The 23,932-nt window shown below is 50.4% G+C and overlaps 2 protein-coding genes across 6 annotated transcripts in view; one reads left to right on the top strand and one right to left on the bottom strand.

Annotated features, from left to right (window-relative positions):
• Positions 1-801: 801 nt before the first annotated feature.
• LOC309596481 (acyl-CoA dehydrogenase family member 11-like) lies at positions 802-20,458 on the bottom strand (the record flags this gene model as incomplete). 5 transcript variants are annotated; one of them, XR_014229532.1, is made up of 16 exons in its annotated part: positions 802-1,239; positions 1,388-1,512; positions 1,964-2,135; positions 2,437-2,503; positions 2,753-2,924; positions 8,057-8,164; positions 9,198-9,290; positions 10,088-10,228; positions 11,747-11,846; positions 12,122-12,216; positions 12,761-12,910; positions 13,012-13,154; positions 13,997-14,114; positions 15,036-15,135; positions 15,778-16,010; positions 20,159-20,458. XR_014229532.1 is itself a non-coding variant. In XM_082324727.1 (15 exons), the coding sequence occupies 14 exons, from the start codon at positions 20,456-20,458 to the stop codon at positions 2,009-2,011; spliced, it is 1,947 nt and encodes a 648-aa protein (XP_082180853.1). In that variant the 3' UTR covers positions 802-1,531; positions 1,964-2,008. The 5 variants fall into 5 exon arrangements, 4 of the variants coding, with proteins under 4 accessions (XP_082180853.1, XP_082180852.1, XP_082180854.1 ...); XM_082324727.1 differs by having other exon boundaries at positions 802-1,531; XM_082324726.1 differs by having other exon boundaries at positions 802-1,512.
• The window catches only part of HORMAD2 (HORMA domain containing 2), a gene marked incomplete at its 3' end in the record, with an annotated part of 25,747 nt that continues 22,185 nt past the window's right edge, over positions 20,371-23,932 (top strand). Inside the window, exons 1-2 of the mRNA XM_082324818.1 lie at positions 20,371-20,450; positions 23,668-23,758. Of these exons, the coding sequence (XP_082180944.1) occupies positions 23,708-23,758 (51 nt within the window). The 5' untranslated portion in view covers positions 20,371-20,450; positions 23,668-23,707. The remainder of the gene's footprint in view (positions 20,451-23,667; positions 23,759-23,932) is intronic.

Raw genomic sequence — 23,932 nt, 5'->3', positions numbered from 1 at the left:
AGCAGGTCGGCTGACGGGCCGAGGGTGAAGAGAAGCACACAATCGCTGTTTAGGTGTTTGCTTTGGGGGAGGATAACCGGATCTCAGTCTAAAACTTACGTCAGGATTCACGTCGGTATGAATTGCAGCATCGTCAGGGCGTAGGCAGCAGGAATGAATACGCTCTCTGCAGGTCAGAGAGAATCGGGGAGGAGCGGCTGGGAGCTGCCCAGCGGGAAAGGACCTGGGGGTGCTGGTTCACAGCCACCTGAACATGAGCCAGCAGTGTGCCCAGGTGGCCAAGAGGGCCAATGGCATCCTGGCTTGCATCAGGGATAGTGTGGCCAGCAGGAGCAGGGAGGTGATGGTGCCCCTGTGCTGGGCACTGGTGAGGCCGCCCCTCGAATGCTGTGCTCAGCGCTGGGCCCCGCACCCCAAGGCGGCCATGGAGGGGCTGGAGCGTGGCCAGAGCAGGGCAGCGAGGCTGGGGCAGGGGCTGGAGCACAAGGCTGGGGAGGAGCGGCTGGGGGAGCTGGGGGGGCTCAGCCTGGAGAAGAGGAGGCTGAGGGGAGCCCTCATCGCTCTCTGCAACGGCCTGAAAGGAGGCTGGAGCCGGGGGGGTCGGTCTCTTCTCCTAAGCAACAAGCAATAGGACGAGAGGAAATGGCCTCAAGCTGCACCGGGGCAGGTTTAGGTTGGATATGAGGAAAAACTTCTTCCCCCAAAGGGCTGTCAGGCACTGGCCCAGGCTGCCCAGGGCAGGGGTTGAGTCCCCACCCCTGGAGGGATTTAAAAGCCGGGGAGATGTGGTGCTTAGGGACATGGTTTAGTGGTGGCCTTGGCAGTGCTGGGTTAACTGTTGGACCTGATGATCTTAAAGGTCTTTCCCAACCTTAGCGATTCTATGATTCTATGATAATTTAAAAAAGCTTTACTTTCTTAAGAAAAATTAAGAAAATGAATTTTTTTTCTTTAATTTTGGTACCAACTTGTACAGTTTTGATGTAATTTGAGTGATGTAATCGAAATGACCTCCACCCCTAAGCTGTTAGGGAACAGCTTTGCACAGCAGGGTTGATGCTGACGCCGACCGTTTATGGAGCCGCAAACAGTGATTTACCGTATCCCGCGTTTGAAGCGCAGTAGGTTGAGAACGTTTTGGTTGCCCATCGCGGCCGACTCTGGAGCTGGGTTAGCAGCTTTAGCAGGGACAAGGCGCCCAACGATAGGCGTGAAGGTAAAGCCTCTACTCCAGGTTAACTTCAAGTAAAAGCAAAGTTTGTTTGATACAGGGTAGAACGTAAAAGGAACAATCAAAAGCATGAGCCAAACTAAGCAGTGTCCCGTGACTACCTTAGCAATAGCCGTGGGAAAATGGGAAGTTTGGGTTACAAAGCCTTTGTTTTACCCAAGGAGTTGTGAAGATCGGGCGCTGAGCTGGAGGTCCTGAGCCCAGCGCAACAGTTCCCGTGGAGGTCGCTCGTATGCCGGGACGCACCGTCCTCACGGCCACGGTGGGCGTAAGAGGCTGCCCTGGAAGAAAACCCCATCCCTGGCAGGTGCCAGGGTGGAAGACCGTCTGTAGCCTTCGAAAGCAAGAAGATGAACAGGAAAAAATGTTTTTTTTCTGTATTTAATCAACTTCAAAGAATTTTCAGTTTGATTTTGATTGCTTTTCTTTAAAAAGAACACCAGTTGGCACTTGAAGAGCTGCTGCTTCAAGTCGTTATCTAGATTTGATCACTTCGTCTTTGCCTAAAACACGGTCAGAACGTTTCAGCGTCTCAGACCGAGTCTCGGTGGCTGCGTCTGTGCTGGCAAGGATCGCAGCGCGGAAGCGGTGGATTTCAGACTGCAGCAGGCGGTGCGGTGGGGGTTACTCCAGAAGGATTTGTCCTGGCCCTGGCGGAATGTCCCCACCACGCCTGTAATTCGCGGCTGTCTGAGGATTTTTGGATTTTTTTGTTTTTGGATTGCAACCCACCTTCTGTTTGCCTGGGGGCTGGAGTTGCCAGTCGCCTCCGGCGAGTCACAGCCTGCTGCCGCAGGCAGGGCTGCCCTCGTACACCAGCGCGCTGTCCATGAGCGCCTCCTCGGCCTCGTAGCTGCTGTTCCCTGACTCCGTGGCCACGGGACACAGCTCCTGGTTGCACCACCTGAACAGAGAACGCAACCCCGTCTGTCCGAGCCCCGTTACGCAGACAGTGCTGGTTTCAGCTTGAGCTCTGCCCAGTTTGGCTCCCTCGTTGTTGCTAAACGGAGATTCCCCGTGGCAGGGAAAAGCCGTGATGATGACAGCAACCGACCCAGACCAATGTTTGTCTCCATCTGTGATGACAGGAAGTTTGGGTCTCGCCATGGCAGGGGGTCAGATCGCTCAGAGAGGCAGAGCAAAGCCTGCTGCGTTGCACAAGAAATCATCTAAACCGGTTAGGGCTAGAGGAGGTTTTTGCTTACCTTCGAGCAGCGGAGATGTCTGTGGAGGAAGCGCCAGGCCGAGCTGCGTGTTCAATTAAAAGAGCTCCTGTGGAAGAGTAGGAGACATCAGTATTCCCGGGCTCCAGCCAAAACAACAAGGGCTCGTGAAACGTGGGTGGTGGCTACTTCCCAACAGCGCTTGCCAGGCTGAGCTGCCTCAGTTTTAGAGAAGGTGGGGACCCAGCTTTCTTTAAAACTCCACCCTTTACCCAGAAGGTGTGAAACCAGGCCGTTCTAGGGCTGATCCCTAGCCCGTTCCTGGTCTGAAATCCACCGTTCCTGTCTTTCCCGCTACCTGCATAGATCCTTGCTAGGGTGTAGGAGAAGTCTCTTGCTGCTAGCTCCATGGTCACTGCCCCCTTTGAACCAGCTGCTTGTGTGAACTGTGCGAGACGGCCGATGGCATCCCGCATCTGCTTCGCGGCGGGTTCCAGTTTCGCAGTGCTCGAAGCCAGCTCCAGTTTTTTCTGCAAAGAAAACAATCACAGGAAAAATTACAGGGTATTTACCTTCTGCAAGGAAACGGGGCTGGCGAAATCCTGAGCACGCCCAGCAGCTATTAACAAAAAGCTCAAATCAAGGTGGCTGTAGCTGGCACGGCCGTGGGTGGAGCGGCCAGAGCACCGCGGCAGCAGGAAAGGGGACGCTGCCAAAGGAAACTCGCAGCCTCGCCTCGAGGATGGAGCATTCCTGTGCGCCGGACCCAGCGCGTTGCTGTTTCCGTGCTGGCCTTCCAGCTGCACGTGGGGACCAGATCACGTCCCCAATACTCTCTATTTACGTACCTGTATCAGGTCCTAATTCTCCCGGTTTTATATTTTTACTTCCATGAAGATGCTAGAGCTGAGTCCAGGCAGGAAAATTCAGATTTAAAGGAGCTTTTCTCTGCAAGTCGTGTCAGTGGGAAAGGCCCCAGGACCAGAGCAGCTCTCTTCTGATGGGCGTCAGGAATTTACCTGTGCCTAAAAGCACCACCTAAAAGCTTCCCGTGGCTGAGCTAAGCTGCTCTTTCTCCAGCGTCCCAAATATCTGGTGAAAGCACAAGCTGAGAGAGCCTAAAATAGTTGCTCTTCTGACATGGCATGCCCATGGCTGCCTGGATGCAACTGGCAGAGGCTAGCCTTTAATCCGTGCTTCCCACACGGATTCCCTCCTAGGAGGGATCGGACGGGAAGAGCCTGCCTTCTGCATGGAGCTGCCAGGCTGGGGCGACAGCTCGGTCCCCCTGGAGTCGCACACGCGGAGAAGCAGCCTGCTCTTGCCCACGCAGCCGTCGCCCACCTCCAGACCCCCCGCCGTGTGTCCCCCCGCGGCGAAGTCGGCCACGACCGTGCCTGCGTTCAGGGCTGGCCCTGCCTCCGTCGGGGGGCTCGGCCCAGGAGCTGGGTGGGCTGCGATTCCATCTTTACACTATTCAAACCCAGCTCTCTGCAGCAGAACTAAAGGATTACCTTGGACACAATCGCCAAAAGGAACTGTTACATATTTCAGTAGATAGCAGGTGGTAGGAGGTGCTTTTCGTTAATTAGTCTCATTTGCCGGTTATTTATGAAGCTAAAGCCTATAAGTATCTGCTGTGCAGAACTAATTTTTTATGGTTTTGAGGCTTTCAGTGCTTAAGTGATCATGCAGTTCCTCTTGCTAGTACGTGAAAATACAGCTTATTTGCACAGGAGGACTCGGGACTGCACAAGCTGAACCCAGTTTTGTTTTCTGCCGTACGGCTGTGCCCGACACCTTCTGCCTAACCGTTGCCCTGTATTTGCTGACTATTAATATGAGAAAAACACAATCCTCAATGGATGCTATTCTGCGCTCTAGGCAAAGCGGTACATAAATACTCACAGCATATGCTGTACAAATACAAAAACATCATCATGAAAGCGGTTGGGTCTCGTGCCAAGATAAAGTCCAAAGAACTTTCCAAGCCCACAGAATGCTAATAAGATGTTTTAAAAGCAGCTTAGAGATGGTTGCTAACAGGGATCAAAGACCCCAGAGGCATAAGCATATTCCCAGCAGCTTGGGTGGAAGCCAGCATCACGCAGGCCAAGCACGGCAACAACATACGCGCTTCTGTCAACACCCTCGTGCTCGTGGCCGGGGTACGAACAGCTACATCCTACGCTGCCTTGCTTTTTAAGGTTTTAAAGACCTGGGCAGGATGGACCAGGAATAGAAATGCATCATTTTAACCTCAGGGGAAGAAAAAGACGTTGTATTCTCTTTGCTCTCCAATAATTTACACTTTTTTTTTTCAGATTACGGTCACTATTTTCCTAACCAAAAAGCATTGAATCTTCTGAAAGATCAAGCTGGGTTTTTCCACGTCCTCCCCTGCGTTTGAGAACAAGAGGCTGGAGAGCTGCCTCAGGGACGACGCTGGAGGCAGAAGCGGCTCCCGTGTTCTCTCCCGCCCGTCGATCTGCTCCCGCTCCTGCGGGCTGCACCTGAGGGCAGGGACGCGCAGGCGGCATCGGGGACGGTTCTTTTCTGACTGAAATCATCAGAGAGCGAAAGAGCTTTCGAGCTCCAATATTTCCGATTCCTTCGGTTTTCACTGAGGAATTTTAAGATGCCGCTCATTTGTTTGCTCTCACTAGCTACCAAGCAAGATTGTCAGAATGGTTTTTACTTAAAAGATTAATCGTGAGCATTTAAAAATACAGCAACAGGAAAAAGATCCAAAACAGGGCAAGAAGCACAAGTGTCATATTAATGCTTCAAGCAAATATGTAGTCTCACTTTAATAACCTAGATTTATTTCCTGCTGTGTTAAAATTGTGGTTATGGTCTGAAAAGGACGTGAAAACACTGTCACGTGTCTCAGATGGTATGTCCGATTTACAGCTAGAGTTTCAGCCCTACTCAGTCATCCTTGGTGCGTGAGACAGTTGATTCTGAGCTCTGCAAGATGCTTGCAGGACCGGCATTCAGAAACACCTGTACTGCGATGTGACCGAATTCAACCTAAAGTGACTAAAATGCAATAATCAAATAATTCCCTGGTGCTATTTTAGAGTCGCTTTTCAGATTGTTATTGAATTCCAAAGTGCTCCCAATGCTCTGGCTCAAAATTCCAGTGAATAAATCTTCAGTGTAACATGAAATGACTGCGCCCGTGCAGCATCCACCTGAACCTCCCGCCGCGGCTGAGCTGGGAGCCGGGACTGTCTCTCACACTTGCTCTTCTCCCCGTGTGTTCTCCCGAGACTTTGCAGCCTCATTCCCTCTGGACGGAGTGGTTTGTAACAAACTTGCCCGTGTATCAACCACCCTAAAAATTTAGCTTCTCATAAACACATTGTGCAAGGGTGAGGAGGTTTTCTGTATTTCCCTTTTCCTGAGGATAATTACGATATTGCGTTCCTGCTCCTAGATCACACCACCATCGGTGTTACGTATCCCACCATCAGCAGGGGCAATGGACAGAGGATAAAAGCAAAAATAGGTGGTGGTGGGGTCGGGGGGAAGTTACCCTGAGATACGACCTCCAGAGAACACAGTGCTCTGCTGGACTGACAAAGTATTAATGCTGCTTTCTCCACAGCAGCCTGTCGATGGGCACAAATCCTGCCAACTGAGAACCTTGATGGACAAACATAAAATCAATTGTACTAGTTTTGTGTGCATCGATAAAAAGGAAATGGATTTGAGCAGTGAAAATCCCTTTATGAAGGGCTAAATGATTTCCTCCCTAGACAGGAATGGGAAGGATGTTTCAAAATGAGCCAGGCTCCCAGAGACGAAAAGAATTTGGACACCTGGAGCTCAAAACGAGGTTGTTTATCACCTGCAAGTGAAACCCTGATTCTGGTGTAGAAACTTGGCACGTTCCTGCCCGATGCTGCAGGGGCACTGCAGAAATACCTCCCAGTCTGCCTTTCCAGCGCCCGGCTGCTGAAGGCATAGGGGAGAAGCTTTCTGACGCGTCCAGGTTAAATGTGCCAAGCGTGATCAGAAGCAGTGCGCCAGCGCTGCTCTTCCAGCTTGGCCCCTTCCAGCCACTCCATCGCCACGCTCTGCGGACACGGAGGCAGCCTCACTGTGACACGAACAGCAAATGCAATGGCATTTACCGGAATCTGGAGACCTATAAAGTCGGTGCTCGCTTGTTCACCCTCCAGTCTCATATACAGCATGATTTGTAGGAGTGCAAGAGCAATGATGAGCTCGTTAATTAATAAATCTCGATAGCTGGTGTTACTGCTGCGCAGGTACCTGCTCTGAATCACGCTGCTGTGTTCTTTAATGCTTCTCTGATTACCCGGTTGGTAAGAAGCTGGAGGGGCCCTCTCGGCTACGCCAGTGAGGTGCTCCGAGGACCGCAGCATGGCACCTTTGTGTGGCGTTCGTTTAAATTAGCCTAAGTGTAAGCCTGTGGAGGCCGGCTTCTTTCCAAGTTATTTTTAGAGCCTACTGCCCGCTCCCTTCCTTCTCCACTCCATTACCTTCAGTGTCAGACGAAGCTGCTTCTTATCAACAGCTGGACCCATTGGCTTTTTAATTAGCAGGTGTGCTCAGTCCTGCTTATGAGCAGATTGGGGTTTCTTTGGTAGTCAAATTGTTTGAGGTATTTTTCCTTTATCAAAAGTTGTCTGAGAGGATGGCAAGAAGAGACTCATCTCTGGAGGTCGGAGAGGTGCCAGAATACAGCTGAGCTGGGGGTTTGAAACGTTAACAGAAGCTGCCAACCGCAGCCACCGGTGAGAAGGAGTCGGGCTCTTGCTCGTGTGTTTTTGAAAGACCTATCCAGTTGTCAGTGCTGCAGGGAGCGCAGTGACCCAGACCTTTCCCTTCTCGCGGGGTCTGGATGAGAAAGTGAAGGCTACACATAGTCAAATCCAGCGCTCCAGATGCCCAGGGTTCCCTCACTGTATCTGGGTTAATGTAATCTGGATTGTTCTATCTGGATTAATAATCTAATCTCTGAGAGAATACCCTTTGATATGCTGATCATGCCTTCAGGCTGGTTCCTGTCTCCCTTTACGGGATGTAGCAAGCCAGCTGATGCTCATGAAATTCTGAGCTGCTTTGAACTCTCGGTGACTGCCTGTCATCTGAGCACCTTTAAAAGGGCAGCCTGTAGGTAAAGCCAGAGAACTGTAAATCTAAAGAGGCAACAATGGAATTCCTTTGGCTCCATCCATCCTTTCAGTGGGAAAAAAATAGGAAGTCATAATGCAGTAGGTAGCCCTAGTGAAGGTTTAATACTCAGCAGTCTTGTGGTGTTTTTCCAGTTAAGAAACAAAACCACAAAATTACTTTGGATTCAGGAAGGCGACTCTCTCATGTTAAAAATATACTTATATCGGTACCTGTCATGAGGAACTCTTGACAATGCAAAACTCTTCACTGCTGAGATGAAAGCGTCTGCATTTTTTTGCAGCACACAAGGATCCCAAAATGAGCACTGCCTGCGTTCTGCTTTTGTAAGTGCTATTTAAAGAGCAGAATTGTAAGACACCTTCTGAATACTTGTCTAAAGCTTTCAGTTTGGTCGTATTCCCTACCAGTCTCAGCTAGGAGCATAAACACCAAATAAGACTCTGCCAAGGTGGGCAAATCAGGCTGGCCGGTGCCTTTGATGTGGGCTCACCTGCACTATGGAGAAGAACACAGCCATCACCTGTCCTTGACTCTTGGTGAGGGATCGCAGGACATCAAGTGACAGGATATTTGTTGTTCCCTCCCATATGGACAGCACCTGTGGGGTAGAAGAGACTGTGGAAGAGCATGAAAGAGCCTTTTGGAGCAACTGGAATAAAGAAAGGGGAACGTGAGGAAGCAAAGACATGGGGCAGAGCTAAGGGATATCAAGGAAATCTCCAGAGACATCTTGCCTCACCACAAGTGGAGAGGAGCAGCGGTGACAAGAGCTAGGAGCCCAGCTCCATTACCAAGCTAGGAAACAACCCCAGCACCAGAACAAGTCACGTCCCCTCCCCGGTGATGACTGGGCTCAGCAGGAAGGCAACCAGGAAAGAGCTGCCATGCCTGGAGTGCGTCTGGGGAGGTCTGTGTTTGCCCTTGGGTACTGTGCTGGCCATGAGCCGGCAATGGGCTCTCCCAGCCCAGAAAGCCAACTGCATCCTGGGCTGCATCACCCGCAGCGTGGCCAGCGGGGCGAGGAAGGGGATTCTGCCCCTCTGCTCCGCTCTGGGGAGACCCCCTGGAGCCCTGCGTCCAGCTCGGGGGTCCTCAGCACGGGAAGGACGTGGAGCTGTTGGAGCGGGGCCAGGGGAGGCCACCAAAATGATCAGAGGCTGGAACACCTCTGCTATGGGGAAAGGCTGAGAGCTGGGGGTGTTCAGCCTGGAGAAGAGAAGGCTGCGGGGAGACCTCATTGCGGCCTTTCGATACTTAAAGGGGGCCTACAGGAAAGATGGGGACAGACTTTTTAGCAAGGCCTGCTGTGACAGGACAGGGGGGAATGGTTTTAAACTAAAAGCAGGTAGATTCAGACTAGATATAAGGAGGAAATTTTTCACGATGAGGGTGGTGAAACACTGGCAGGGGTTGCCCAGAGAGGCGGTAGATGCCCCATCCCTGGAAACATTCAAGGCCAGGCTGGATGGGGCTGTGAGCAACCTGATCTGGTTGAAGCTGTCCCTGCCCATGGCAGGGGGATGGACTGGATGGCCTTGAAAGGTCCCTTCCATCCCAAAGCATCCTGTGATTCTATGATTCTATGACTAGGTGACACACAGGAGCTTCTGCTTCTCCTGCTGCTTTCTTACCAGAGCATCGCGGACTATGACTGGCAAGCCTGTATCCTCCATGTAACCTTGTCCTCCGAAACTCTCCATTGCCTCAATAACAACAGCAGAAGCCTGCAAAATGCAGAGAGCTGACATGATCCACATTGCACAAGGGGAAAGAGCGGCCAGAAACCTCTAACCGCACAGCAGTTCCTGCTGGGATGGGATTGACTGGATCCCACCGATTTGCTGAGGCAGGTTGCTCATTATACGCAGGAGGAGCAGCCCAGGGAATGAAGACTGAGTAACATTGAGAGAGGACCTGCAGGAGAAGTCAGACCTTGGGAGGAGATCGAGGGAGAATCTGTCTCACCACAGTCCTCTCTAGGTAAGGATAAAGCTGTGGTTTGCTGGCACATGGGATTATGTGTCTCTAGTCCAGGAGAGTCTTTACCTTCTACTTGCCTGCGGTGTGTAAGCTTCTGTGTATTTAAGCTGAGGGCAATTAGAAGAGGGACAGACCCGTGAAGTTAAGGCTAACGCTAAGCTATTAACACCTTCTATTTATTCATAACTAGGGGAAAGATGTTCCCCCGTGGCTCAGTGCCTCGCCTTGGTCTTGGGGCAGCCTCAGGATTCCTCTGCAGCACGTGGAGTACTTCACAGACAGCACTGGCTCTGTCTGTTCTGATCAGGCGGCTGATCTGTGTGTGGCCTTGAGAGCAAAGGGACAAGGCTCCGACCCACGCAGTCCAGCCTCAGTGCAGAGCAATAACTGCTGCAGGTGCTGCAGCTAGAGGTCACTGCCGGTATCCCCTGCTATCGCTGTCCTTCACCTTGGCCGTGTTAATCACTCCTTTTTCCAGCTCTGTGGTTGCTAATGAGTCACACAGTCCCACTCCGGGCTAATCAAACTGGTTGTTCCATACCTGCTTTCCAGTGTACAGTTTGGCGACTGGTATCAGCAGTCTCAAGAGAAGCTGGTCTTGCTCATTTGCCATATTGGTTTCTACAAGTCCAAGCAGACGAACGATCTCCATAAGCAGAAGAAACGCCCCTCGCGTCTGCACCTGCAAGCAGAGAAGGGGGGAGCTCCACTGGCAAGGAGCTTGGACTCAGGCTGATTCCAGCCTGGTCTGCTGAGGTGCCGTGAGACCATCTCAAAGGGATGCGCAACACTCGGACCTGGGCAGAATGCCATCCCTGCCCGTACAGGCCCACAGCCTCAGAGACAAAGACCGCCGACCAGCCAAGGCACAAAGCATGGAATATTAAAGGTAGTCTGGAGCTGCCGCTCTTGGACACTGCGATCTAGTATGAGGAAAGGGGTGATGCCATTTCATCAGGCCTACTCGGAGCCTTATCAAAGCTCCTATCAGGCATCCAGGTCACAAACCCACATCCTTTCCAACGGTAAGGGACATGAGACCGCACATCTGATGGTCAACCTCTAAGCACCAGCATCTGCAACGTCTTTGACAGATTTCTTGCTGAGCAACTTGTGATTTGGGAAGCATCAGGATATGGAGCTCTGTAGCCCCTGTGCATAACGATGTGCTGTGGGACTATATAGGATCTGGCCTTTCTTCCAGAGGTGGAGTTCTGGCCACAGGCTAAGAGATGCTGGAACTTTAAGTTGTGTTTGACAGATGTTGCCTACTTTCCCTCTCCCTCACCTTGCAAGAGGATTTTTTAAATAGTTTTAAAAATCTGCATGAAGCTACTGCAGCCCAAGGGCAAGCACTGGTGTTACACCACTTAAGAAAAGAAGAAGTGCCTGGATGGGTGAGAGGAGGAGAACTGTGTGCCTGCTTTTTGAAGTTTTAGTAGGGATGGGAAGCCACCTGTGTCCTGTGGATTTTAGTGAGCTGCTACAGCTCAGCATTGTGGCAAAGCTGTGAGACGTTTTGCAGTGAGCAAAGGCCAAAGGCCAAAGCCCACACGTGAAATTCCTCCCAAAGCCCAGAGCCAGAGTGCCAATTCATGCTGCTCTCTCTTCCATTGTCTGTTATCGCCTTAGATGACGTTCACTCAAGCTCAGCGTCTTGTGGTGATGAGCACTGTGCCAGTACACAGTGAAGACACGTGTCTTGGAAGCTAAAGTGCATGGTGACTCCTCAGGAATTCTTCAGGTCTGCTGGGAACAGTGGGAACAGTCCATCTCCTGGTGCATGAGCTACCAGGGAAGTTGGATGAGTCTGTGTCAGTCTTGGACAAGAGTCCGTTAACTGCAGTTTAGGAGACTGTGGTGTCACGCTTGGATTCTGATGCTAATGACCAACTTCAGAGGTCATGGCATATCATGGTAGATGCACGCATGAACTTTGGCACTCCTCTCAGAATAGCTCCCAGGTAACTGTTGTTTAGGATAACCTGAAGTCCAGCAGAGAAGCTGGGTCTATCGTCAGATCAGATCCCACTAGAACATGGCAGCTGCCCTGCTGCATACATCTCACTGTAGCAGGAACAGCCTTCTACATCTGACTGTTGCCATCAGCCAGAGGCGGGCTGGCTCTGCTCATCAGCAGCTGAGGATCTCTGCCCTCTTTCGTCGCCAACAGGTTCAGCTTGGCTCCCAAAAGCCTTACCTCCATCCGCGCTATCGTCTGCATGTGTAGGGGATGGTCCTTGAGAAGCTTCCCAAAGGCAACCCGCCTACGGGCATACTCCCTGCTCAGACTGATCATCCTAGAGAGAATACAGCCAGGGAAAGCAGTTAGACCAGCAGCCTTCCACTTCTGAGCTTTCCCTTCCAGCCGCCCCCACTGTAAGAACCCTGCTCAGCTGTATCACACCAGCCTAAGTCACCCACCCACAGGCCAACCTTCTCTGGCACTGCTGCCTTCCAGGCCTGTGCCTGCAAAGGCATTAGATGTCAATCGGCTGCAATGCTGAGCATTGCAAAGTCCCCTTGTCCTGATAAGCTGCTCCTTCAGCTCTGGGGGGACCCATGCTGCCTTCACCTTCTCATGGAAGCTACTGCACCAATGACATTGTGGATCCGAGTTATGTTCAGCATGTTGGAGATGGAGGCCACGCCACGACCCTCTGCAGAGATCTGAAAGCATCAAGGAACAAAGGCTGACGTAAGCCTTTCGCGCAGCCTTGGAAGCTGACGCATATCCAAGTGAAAGTTGTGTCAACAGGCAGACATAGGCTGTCCACTCCGTCTGTCTGTCCTCAGGCACCCCAAAGATCTGCTTGCTTTAAAATACAGCTGTCTCATTTTAGCCAAGTCTGTGGGACGAGCAGAGAGGTGGCTTTGGAGATCATGTCAGCATGATCAGTTCTGGTCCCTGCTGCTTGATCCTCCCTGCGTGCTACACAGAACTGTCCCTCAGCTGGGCCAAAGCAACTGGATTAGGGAAATGACCACCCTAAAATTACTTTTTTTTCTTTTTCTTCCCTCCCGTCTTTTCCTGAGCTCTCCTCAGCTCTGTCCCACCCACAGCCATGCTGGTGAAGGGTTCTGCGGAGTGAACAGCCAGCCACAGAGGTGGAAGAGAAGAACTTTTTCAGTTGGTATCACTGGCAAAACCCCCATGAGTGGTCTGCCGTGCCAAGCCAGCCCAGTCCCAAGAGGAAGGTGGAACCTTACGTACTAGCTCTGCTTTAGCTCCATCCAGCCATAGCTCTGCTGTTGCCATCTGCCGCGTGCCCAACTTGTCCTTCAGCCTTTGCACTTGGATGCCATTCAGCTTCCCCTCCTCATCTCGAACCTTCAGGAAGAACAGGGACAGGCCGCTGGAACCCTGGGGCCAGTGAAAGGCACACAAAGAAGATTTCATTACAATGAAACAAGGAAGAAAAAGAATGCCCCTGTTCCTTCACCTGGTTCCACCATCAAACAGACCTGTTTTACTTGTCCTTCAGCATCCGCTACCCTGGCCAGGGTTAATGTCACATCAGAATCAGCAGCCGATGTAAACCATTTAAAACCATAGAGACGATATGTACCATCTGGCTGCTTTCTGGCCACTGTCTCAGTGCCGTTAGCTGCAAGAAAGGAGAAGATCATCTTGGCTTCATGGGAACTTCTGTATCGATGCTGATTTTCGGTGTAAGCAGCAGCTCTTTTAAGTCACTTTTTGCTCTGGAGATGGAGTATGGATTAGCTGCTAATCTCTTTCATTGACCCTGGATAAGAAATGCAGCCAGAGTTAAGTACTAGAAAGGAAATATGCTCTGTTTAACTGCGAGCCTGTCCAGCAATTGCTCCAGGCTAACAGCTGGTAATGGCAGTGCTTTGTAAGCAGAACGCACCACGCCATATAACCCAATACCTCCATTTCTGTAGGAGCTACCGCGGCCAAGAACAACAAAGGGTGCTATGGAATCGCGAGTCCTGCAGCGATCCACATCTTTCACTCCACAGCTGACCCTTTTACTTCTTCCACCAGGAAACCAACTGCGGCTTCATCAGATGCAGGTGACTCCTCTGCCACATTTCTGCCTCCGCAGCGGAGTTCTGAGGTTTCCTGGCCCATCACACTATTACTAACATTAGCCAAGGAACAGAAGCTGCAGGCCAAGAACCCAGCTGGGATGCGTCTGACAGCCTTGCTCAAGGTTTAGATTACAGAGCTGGACATCAGTGTGTTATCTGTGCAAGGAACGCAGCTCTGTACCTGCGTGTGCGTACAGCACGAATCAGTGGACAGAAGTTGCGCCTTTTGTTGGTTAAAAAGCAGAGCTATGCAGAGGATTTGGATGACTTCTGCTGAAGTTTCCTAAACCAGCTCCCTGGCTTTGGAAGCAACCCCACACCCTTCATTTTCTCAGTTCTTGCTAACACACCTAGCTGCTGCTGCAGTTGCTTCCCACCTCAGAACACGTACCAACATCAGAGCCTCCCCTGCGCTCGGTCATCCACTGGCCAGAGGTCCAGAACTTTTTGGGGTCACGGGATGTCAGATGGTCAAAAGCATTTTTCAGAGATCCGGGAATACCTAGTGACTGTTTTGGGGGAGGGAAAAGAAACTAAGATGATCATAACAGTAGATTAAATTAGACAGTTGCCTTAACTAACACTGGTGTGTCCTAGGCTCAGAACGGATGGTCTGCGAGCGGGGCACTGAGTGTCCTGCACTGCGGTGCAGCTGCGTGTACTCCTGAGAGTCTGTGCAACTGCCCAGCTCCCACACGGCTGCTGCAGCGCCGCGCAGGCAGAAGGTGCAGACTTGTGTCAGGAAGGGGAGTGCTGAGCATCCCTACCCCCCTCGGATTTCCGCACGGCTAGACATCTGGACATAGCGCTTTCAAAACAGCACATGTGTCAGGGTATCAGCGTATGATACGCTGGATGTCACCAGCATCCAAAGAGCTGAAGGAAAGAAGTAACTGCTTTATGCTTTTTTTCTTTTTACTGAATTAAAATGCCCAGGGCTAGCTACTTAAGGGCTAGCTTTTCTCTGCGTCCTACATAGCCACTGACATGGTGCAAAGGGTGTTGCTAAGATCCAGAGCCAAGTCTTCAGATTGGGAAAGTCTTGCTATCTTGGTTAATTTACACCAGGTATGGATCTGGCCCGATACATTTAACTGCCACTCCGCACGAGGAACAGGAAAACAAATTATCTTGTAGTAAAAACATGTGGGACACCTTTCCAGCTACCTGCAGTGCCCCAGGGTTCATGTGCAGCAAAGGCCTCATTGTACGCAGTGTTGTAAGTAAACATAAAAGCGAGCCTGGGCACAAAGACTTTGTAGCTAAAGAAGAAAGGCAGTGGGAGACGGAGCTGAGTCACAGAGCAAGGAAGGGCCATGCCCAGAGACAGATGGCAGATCAGCTCTCCTCCGTCCTTGGCCGGTGCTCCAGTCTCTAACCAGCGCTGCCAGGACGTGGGCTGTGCCCTCGGAGAGCAGCTGAGCTCATACCTCAATGACTTTGGCTGCCCCATCAGTCATGGCCAACGGACAGTTGAAACCTCCAGAGGAGCTTGAAAATAAGTACAGTTTGACAGCCTGATGCAGACGACTAGGAAAGAAAGAGAGTGAAAACAGACAGGTTATGCAGCAGTTCAACAGCAGGAGGATAAAACATCCTGACTAGGAAGAGAGGGACAAAATACAGCCAAATCAGGTGAGAATCAGACCGCTCATTTCTGAGAGGGCAAAAACTGTTTCAGCCAGGAAGAGAGAAGAGGAGCAGCAGAGCTTCTCAGTCCCAGAGGGACTTCCAGTGCAAGGCTGGGTGGAAGGTGTTGCTTGCCAGCTAGTGCACATTAAATGCGGTTTTCAAAAATAAGAAATGTGGGTCTGTCTCCAGAGGGGGGAATACAATGAAACTGCAAGTAAAATCCCAGCTGTGTTACAACTAATGCACGTTAAGCTGGAGCAGTGCAGGGAACTGCCAGGCCCCAGAATCAGGAAGGTGACATCAAAGCATATTATGATCAACTGTAGGCCATTAGTTACGGCTTATCATTGCCGATGTGGAATATTACAGCGGACAGACACTGCTGTTCTGCGTGCTGCTGTACAGCAGTAGGTGTGCTTTTGTCCATGCATCATCTGTTACCCATTATACACCAAGAAGTTCAGTTCTACAAGATGCTCAATATACCCTGCTAAGAATAACCAGCAAGGCACCAAGTCGCTCCCATTCTCCCCCAGTTACCTCCAGTTGGAGTATCTTCTCTCATAGGCCTCAGCAATCAGCCCCTCTTCTGCTGCAATCTCTTTCATCCTCCTCCAGGCCGAGCAGGTGGCGATGTGATCCACCCGCTGCCCCCAGGCATCGTACTGCCGAAACACAGGGGGGTTCAACTCGCATTCCCATCCTAGAGGTTTGATCTTGGTTAGCAGACGGTTTCCAAATCTCTCCAGGTCCTGATTCACCTCCTCCAGTACCTGTGAAGCAAAAAGAAGAGCCCTTCAGCGCTCCCCTGGAAGGGAAGGAGCCTGGCTCCTAGTTGGAAAGGCAAAGGACTGACCATATTGTCCTGCGGTGCCAACGGTCTCTTGCCACTTGGCCCTTCCATGCATTCTGTAATGCAGCAGGACAGCTTGTCTCTTAGCCTCTGCTGGCACAGCTGTGCTCAGCTGTCACTTTTTTTTTTTTTTCCCCCTAAAATCATTTTTTCAAGTTACTTTTGGCAGCATCTCTGGATTTTACAAAAGACAGGAGAGCTTTTGTATCAGGGCTGAGAATGACACAGATGCACGTGAGCAGGGGGGGTTGGACGAGACGATCTCCAGAGGTCCTTCCAACCTCAGCCACTCTGTGATTTACTGCTGGAGAAGAATGCCAGGGGAAGAGCTGCCAAAAACGGAAAGCCTTCATCTGTACAGGAAAACTTCCACTGGGCTCAGCACTTACCTGCCTATCAGATTAGAAAAGGAGGGATGGAGCAATCATTTGAGCTTCAGCCTGGCACCCAGGGTGTCTAGATTCAAACTCCCACCCTGCATCCAGCGTCCTGAGTGGCCGTGGATAAGGATTCATATGCCCTCATTTCAGCCAGGCTTGGCTGACTTGGACGGAGTAGTGTGTCCGTAGCTGATGGAGGGAAACCGGCACCCGCAGAGGAGTGATTCATTCCAACCCTCTTAGATACCTATTTTAAGGTGACAGGAATTGCCTTCTGCAAGGGCTCTTCGCTGTCTGTGGCCAAAGCCTCCTGAGGTTGCCTAGACTTAAATAACCTTGAACATGAGCCAACAGTGTGCCCCAGCAGCCAGGAGGGCCAACCGTGTCCTGGGGCGCATCAAGCGCTGTGTTGCTTGCTGGTCAAAGGAGATGATTGTCCGGCTCTGGTGCGGCCTCACCCCGAGTGCTGCATGCAGTTTTGGGTGCCACAGTACAAAAAGGATACAAAGCTACTGGAGAGTGTCCAGAGGAGAGCCACAAAGATGGTGAAGGGTTTAGAGGGGAAGCCGTACGAGGAGTGGCTGAAGTCACTTGGTCTGTCCAGCCTGGAGGAGATGGAGGGGAGACCTCATCGCGGTCTACAGCTTCCCCACAAGGGGAAGAGGAGGAGCAGGCGCTGATCTCTTCTCCCTGACAACCAAAGATAAAACCCGAGGGAACGGCAGGAAGATATGCCAGGGGAGGTTTAGGTTGGACATTAGGAAAAGGTTCTTCACCCAAAGGGTGGTAGAGCACTGGAACAGGCTCCCATGAGAGGTAGTCAGGGCACCAAGCCTGACAATATTCAAGAAGCATTTGGACAATGCCCTCAGACATATGGTATGATCCTTGGGGTTGTCCTATGCAGGGACAGGAGTTGGACTCGATGATCCTTGTGGGTCCCTTTCAACTCAGGACATTCTATGATTCTATGAACCTGACTTATCGATGATTAAAATTAGGCCAGGTGGACCCAACCTCTAGCACTGTTGGGCCCTTGTTAACATAAATACATCTGAGACTGTAATGAGGGTCACAGAAGCACCTGATCTTTCATCAGAGGAATATTTTTTGCTGTTCTCTACCCCCTTAAGAGATGCTCGTTTCCTCCTCAATATAACAGTTGTGGAGATGAATGCCATAGTTGCTGTACCCAAAATGCTGCAATTATAGAACACATTAATTTGCTGTTGATGAAATACAAACGCTGCTTCTTCCTTTCCCTGCTTCCCCCTGTATTGACTTTTCATTAAACTAGATCCTGTATTGATTGATTCTTTCATCACTGCCGTTCAGCGTGCATAATGAGGATCCAACGCACCCTGTCCCGTTACTACTCTGGAAGTCTCCATCCTCAGACCAGCCAGTTTTCCTTCAGGTGAACGGTGAAATACTCAGCGTTAAAAATCACAAAGCAAGCCAAAACCACGCATGAGCAGCCTATCGACTCGCACAGCTCACGCTGCACTCCTGTGTGCTGTTGGTGGAGCTCAGCCAGGATGGGGGTATGCCTCCAACGCTTATCACATCTTGACAACAATTTGAAGGGGTTTTTAGGGGCACAACGTAAGAATCCAAGGTTCATGGACTTTGCTGATCCCTGAAGCACAAGAACCTTTGAACTGTTTACCCTGTAGTTCTTTGTGGGCAAAAGGATATGAGTCTACCAAATGGCTCTCTTGGTCAGCACGCTACAGTGAACTCAAACTACAAGTCCCTTCACTCATCCACATTTTCTAAAAAAACCCCAAACCCGCTTGCCTAGCTGTGAGCTCAGGCCCTGAGCACACTTAGCCTTACAAACCACCGCGTTGCCCAAGTGAATGTGTTTATTTCCAAGGCAAAAGGACAAAATCAGAGCTCCTACATTTGTGACTGCTGAATGTAACACACAGTGGCCTGGGCACGCCAGAAGAACGTACACTGGGATACGGAGGGGGCATCTGTAAACCATCGGAGTCAGGGCTGAAGCTACTACCTAGCAGCATCTGCTGGGTGGTCTCATTCACCCTAATCTGTCCTTTGATGTCCCAGGGATTAATATATTGGAAATGTGCAAATTATTGCACATTAAGAGTGCAAACAGATGATCCTTCCTATTAAAGGACATATTTTGAGGGGGATCAAAGACCAACAGATACCTCTCCACAACAGCGCCCAGAAAAAGCAGATGCTTTCTTCTGTATTCTCCAGAAGTCGGCTTCGAAAAAAAGAAATCCGTTGCTCCATTCCAGGAAAATTTCTGTGTTCACCACTGAACACAGGTGAACAGTACAACAGGAACCAACCTCCAGTGTGGTTCCTGCTTCAGCAGGACACACAAAGCATCATCTGTTGCTGCTCTCCTGGAGAGGAAGGTGTTCATAGGGAGAGCCAGCTCTCAGGCTGCAGATAAGCGAGTGCTGCATGAAGCAGACAGCAGCCACTGGGCTCTCCCTTTCAGCGGTGAGGCAACACTGCCCCGCTGGGACCGAGCACAGAAACGAAAGGGAGATGTTGCTCATTCTCTGGTAGATTTTGCAGCCGTTTTTTTCTCTTTGGGGAAGGAGTGGAGAGCAGCTCCCAGCCTTGGTGAAAGACAGCACCGATCCTTTTATTCTTTGGGAGATCTGAATCGTGCTTCTTCCAAAGGTGCAGATTAGGAGCAAGATCTTCATGGTTGCCCAAAGGCATCCTCCTTTCTCCTGTCTTCTCTTCTGCCAAGAAGGCCACCGTGGTGCTTAGGGAGGCCTCGTTCCTGTCTTTCAGGATGGCTGTGACAAAAGCAAGCTCCCAGCGCTGCCACCACACTCTTACTACCCCCATGTCTGCAAGGCCTTGCAGACCTGGAGAGCAAGCAGTGGCAGGAAGAGTGTCACTGAAAGCCAGGTTCTGCCCCTCTCCTCACCCGCTGTCTTTACAGGTCATTGTATTGCTTCTGCTGGAACAAATCACGGAGAGAGGTCACACGCTGCTCCACGAGACCTCGTCCTTGAAAAGTGGGAAAGAGTTGCGGTCCTTGGGGTGACAGCAGAGGACAGCCAGAGAGATGAGCCACCTCCTCCTGCGGGGTTCCTGTAGGACTGGACCTCACAGAACAGAGACCCACAGCTCAGGGTCTTACCCCACCTCTCTGCACCCCTGCAATCTGTACAGAGCCTTCCCTGTCGGAAAATCAACCCAGAAAAGCCAACGGCCTGTGCTGAGAACAAGCAAACCCCAACAGGCCTTTGCATCCTCTTGAGCGCTGAGAACAGCCCCGTCCCTTTGGAAAGGAATTTCCTTAAAAGCCTCCCTTCCCCAGGGGGAGAGAAGCGGGCTTGCACAGCAGAGTTTGGACGCACCCTAGTTTTTTTCCTTTCTCTGAAATTTCTTTCTCTGGATGACCAGACAACAAATGCCTGCACTGACAATCCCAAAACACCACTCTTGTTGCAACACCCGGACCAGTCACCAGAGTCCACTAAGCCACCTTCTATCTCTGTTTATATCCTGGCAGTATTTTTCACCTCTGCGTTGATTCAAAGAAAGCAAGTTTTAAAGAATGCTGATAAATTCCCCCCAGTTAAATGCCTGAAGGCACAAAAGGGCTCAAGGAAATGAGCCTTAAACAGTGCCCGAGCCAGAACTGTAGTGTGTACACACAGAGCCACAAACATGCACACCAGACCTTGGGAGGAAGGTGCGTTTTCAAGTAACTCCGAAGCAAAGCATCTTCCAAATACTCATTTCCAGTCTGGGGCTGCTCTTGGAAGAGGGTCTCGGTTTCTCTCCTTGCAAGGGGCATTTCCAGATCTTCTAATACTTGTTTCTCCTGTGCGCTGACCTGTTGCCCTTGCCCTGCGGTCACGTTGATTCCTTTACGACTCGGCAGTTGGCATCTCTCCCAGACGGAAGGCAGAAAGCGACCTGACTGCCACAGCTTGCAGGTAGCACTGGATCTCCACCAAGGCAGGAGACAGGTAAACATGATCCTGCAAAGCCCTTGGTGTCTCACGCCAACGGCTCTCACCTCCAGACCCTTCCTCAGTTGACAGCGGCACCAATCCTGTTCTGTTTTAATGTTGTGAAGTTATTTTTGCCTTCTCTCCGCCCTCGGGGAGGAGCTTTCCAGCAGCTGTTGTCAACAGAATTAGGGAAAAGGTCTTTGGAAAGAACTCAGAAAATGGCCTGGAGAAACACAAATACTCAGAAAACACTGTGTCCTCTCCTGCCAGCCAGGCAAATCGTCGTAACCAGCCAGACGGACATTTGCAAAGCTGGGGGAGCTGGGGGAGCTGGGGGGTGATCTCACCAGCACCCTGCTGAATTGCCTGGGATGATAACGGGGTAGAGATGAGAAGGAAAAAATACATTTCCTCATCCAAAGAAAAACAAAACACTTGGAAATGGGAAGAAAGGGTTTAGGCAGGTTATTCTGTAAATAAGGTACTGGTGAAATAGGGAGTTCATCCGCCTTGCCTGGGTTGCAACGCTAGCTCTAAAATAATCTGAATAATATAATATAATATAATATAATATAATATAATATAATATAATATAATATAATATAATATAATATAATATAATATAATATAATATAATATAATATAATATAATATAATATGAAGTAGCCTCACATATTAATAATATAATATGAAGTTCCTGATGCCTTTGAGTTGGGATGATATAAAGTCTCCCTTTCCCTAGGGAAGTACTAGAATATTCTAAGAACGTGTCTTCTGGCTTTGAGTGATTTAAAACCTGCAGGTAATTTGGGGTGATATGCTGCTAATAAAACCAGTATTTTACTTGAAAACGATTTTAAACAGGTGTGACCCACACCACCGCCCCCGCCATGGCCGTGCTGCTGTTTCTTCCCCGGGGTCTCCTTGTTCTGCCTGAACTTGTGCACCATTAAACGCCTCGGCAGGGCCTGGGGAAGGAGCGGGGGCCACCCCCCGAGGCCGGGCACGGCTGCCCTCGCCCCAGCCCCGGTGAAACGCCCCCAGCCCCGCTTCAGCGCTGCCGGGAGGGCGCCGGTGCCGCCGCCGGCCGCTTCCCCTCAGCGGAGCCCGCCATAGCGGAGGCCGTCAGCGGGGGGGGGAGGGGGGGGGTGCGGGCCACCGCCTCACAGCGACGCGGCCGGGCCGGGCCGTCCCCGCTCTCCGCCCGCCCCCAGCGCCGCGCAGGCTCGGGGGGCCGCGGCACCGAGCCCAGGCGGCCGGGGAAAGCGGCGGGGCCGGGGCTGGCGCCGCAGGTACCGGTAGCGCCCGGCCCGACCGGGAGAGAGGCGGAGGCCGCGCGTCAGGGGGGAGCTCCCGCGCCTGAGGGGGCTCCCGCGCCTCAGGGGGCTGAGGGGCAGGACCCGGCCCCGGGTGGGGCCCGGCCGGGCCTGAGGACCAACTCAAAAAATCCGAAGCAAAAAAAAAACCCCACAACCCCCCCCCCCCCCCCAAAACAACAACAACAAAAACAAACAAACAAAAAAACACTTTAAAAACTACATTTTGGAGCCATGGCTGCTTTTTTAGGGCCTGCTGTAGCCTCACGTCGTCTGAAAGCAGGCGTAAGGGGCAGTCGGTGTGCGGGTGTGGGGCTGAGGGGGCCAAGTCCCGGGGTGGGATGGAGGTCGCTGGGCCTGCAAGAGGTTTGGTTTCTCCCAATTAATACTAATTTGCTGATGCTCGGGGATAAAGGGCTTTCAGAGCAGGGGGGCTGTGGAGAGCCAGGGCAGCTTTGTGCCTCTGTCGCAGTCCCGGAGCGAGGTGAGGTGGTGATGCTGCAGCCTTGGAGGGTACCCTGTACCGAAACAAGCGGCTCAAAGTAGATAAGCTCAGTCTAAGTGATGTTTCTTTTGCAAAATAAATCAATTACACATTTAGCATGTTATAGAAAACATGTTTACTTATGTCTCTGGCTCGCTTAAATCAGCTTTATTTAGCTAATAACCTCATGTTGGAATAATGCCTTTGTCTGCTTTAATTGCATTCCGGTCCTGTTCACAGTGCTTCGCCAATCATGAGGAAAAAAAAAAAAAGACAACCAACTTTCCTAAAATATTTAACATATTAAAAATTTTGCAGGTGTATATTTGTTTAAACATACTTTTATAGCTGTAATCTGTCCTCATTACTAAACGAAGTGCTAAATTTAGCATAAAAGCTGTCAACCCGTTCCAATCAACATGTCCTAATGACTGCCAACAAATGGAAATGAGGCTTTCATGGAAAAAAGCTGAAAAGGTACAAATGCAGAACAAGATTAGATCAACTGTTTTGATAAAAGCCGGCCGGTCACTGCATTCGTCATGATTTCAATCAGCCCGTGATGTTTATGCTATTATTTTAATTGTTAATAGAAATATTGACTAGCTGCGGACGAGGCAGTGCTCCTCTGGGGACCTGTTTGTGGTGTTTCCTTTCATTAATGTCTCCCCGTTAGCAACTACATGTTGAGATCTCCCAGCGAGCCATTTTTCAAACCAGTTAACGCGTGCCTTGTTAATTCCGTCTAATGGAAGTTTTTAATCAAGATGTCAGCCGGTGCTAAATCAAGCACCTCACCAAAGTGCAAAACATATAATGTCCACATTATTTCCTTTATCAATCAGCTTTCCATTCTTGTAAAAAGATTTTCCTCTTAAATTCAGGTTTGTCTAATAAGGCCCGCTTTCATTGAAACAATGTGGAATTCTCTCCTTTTTTTTTTTTTTCCCTTCTCCCTTTTTTTTTTTTAATTTCAAGGTGTCCCAGAAGAATCATTCTTTTATTCTGGCCAAGATTTATGTTAGTGCGTTTCCTGCTTACCCTTGCTAAAATATTGGCTGCTATTGGCAGACTTCCAGTTCTTTCACATTCCCCCTTCACACTTTTTAATGGTGGTAGGAATTAACATTTGTGGGTTGGAATATGAGAAATGCATTTTGAAGTGGCACCAGCTGACACCAGGTACAGTTGTGGCCCTGAATTTTAAATACTATTGATCGGTTACCAGTGAATAAGGAGTTTTCTCTCTGCAGACTCTCAGACAGTGCCATAGAGTATCCTTGGTTTGCTTTGCTTTAGCTGTCCTGACTGGCAATTAGCTTTTAGACCTGAATAAGGCTGAAGAATCTCATTCCTAGCTTAAGGCAGATGACAAATAGCAATGACTGTGTATTTTCCAGGTGTCTCATGTCTTTTCTTTTTTTTTCCCCAGGTTTTAATTACAAGTGGAAGGCAGGTCTTTGAAATATAGGATGGCTACTCTTCAGCTTTTACAGACTAGGCACAAAAAAAAGTCCTCTAAGGTAAAAACCTTGAAATGTGATGGTACTGACAATCTTAGCTCTCGGTTTTGGACCTGGCATGTCTGTGCCTGGTAAAGTGGGACCACTTTCTGTTGTCCACACTGTTCTTGGTTGGATTATTTCCAGTTTGGTGAGTCCAGGAAGATAGAGCATGGGGCTTTGACATGTATTTGA

Source organism: Platalea leucorodia, assembly GCF_965183815.1.
Source record: "Platalea leucorodia genome assembly, chromosome: 12".
NCBI classification, from domain to species: domain Eukaryota; kingdom Metazoa; phylum Chordata; class Aves; order Pelecaniformes; family Threskiornithidae; genus Platalea; species Platalea leucorodia.
Note: the sequence above shows the minus strand (reverse complement) of the source record. Positions and strands in the feature narration are given on the sequence as shown.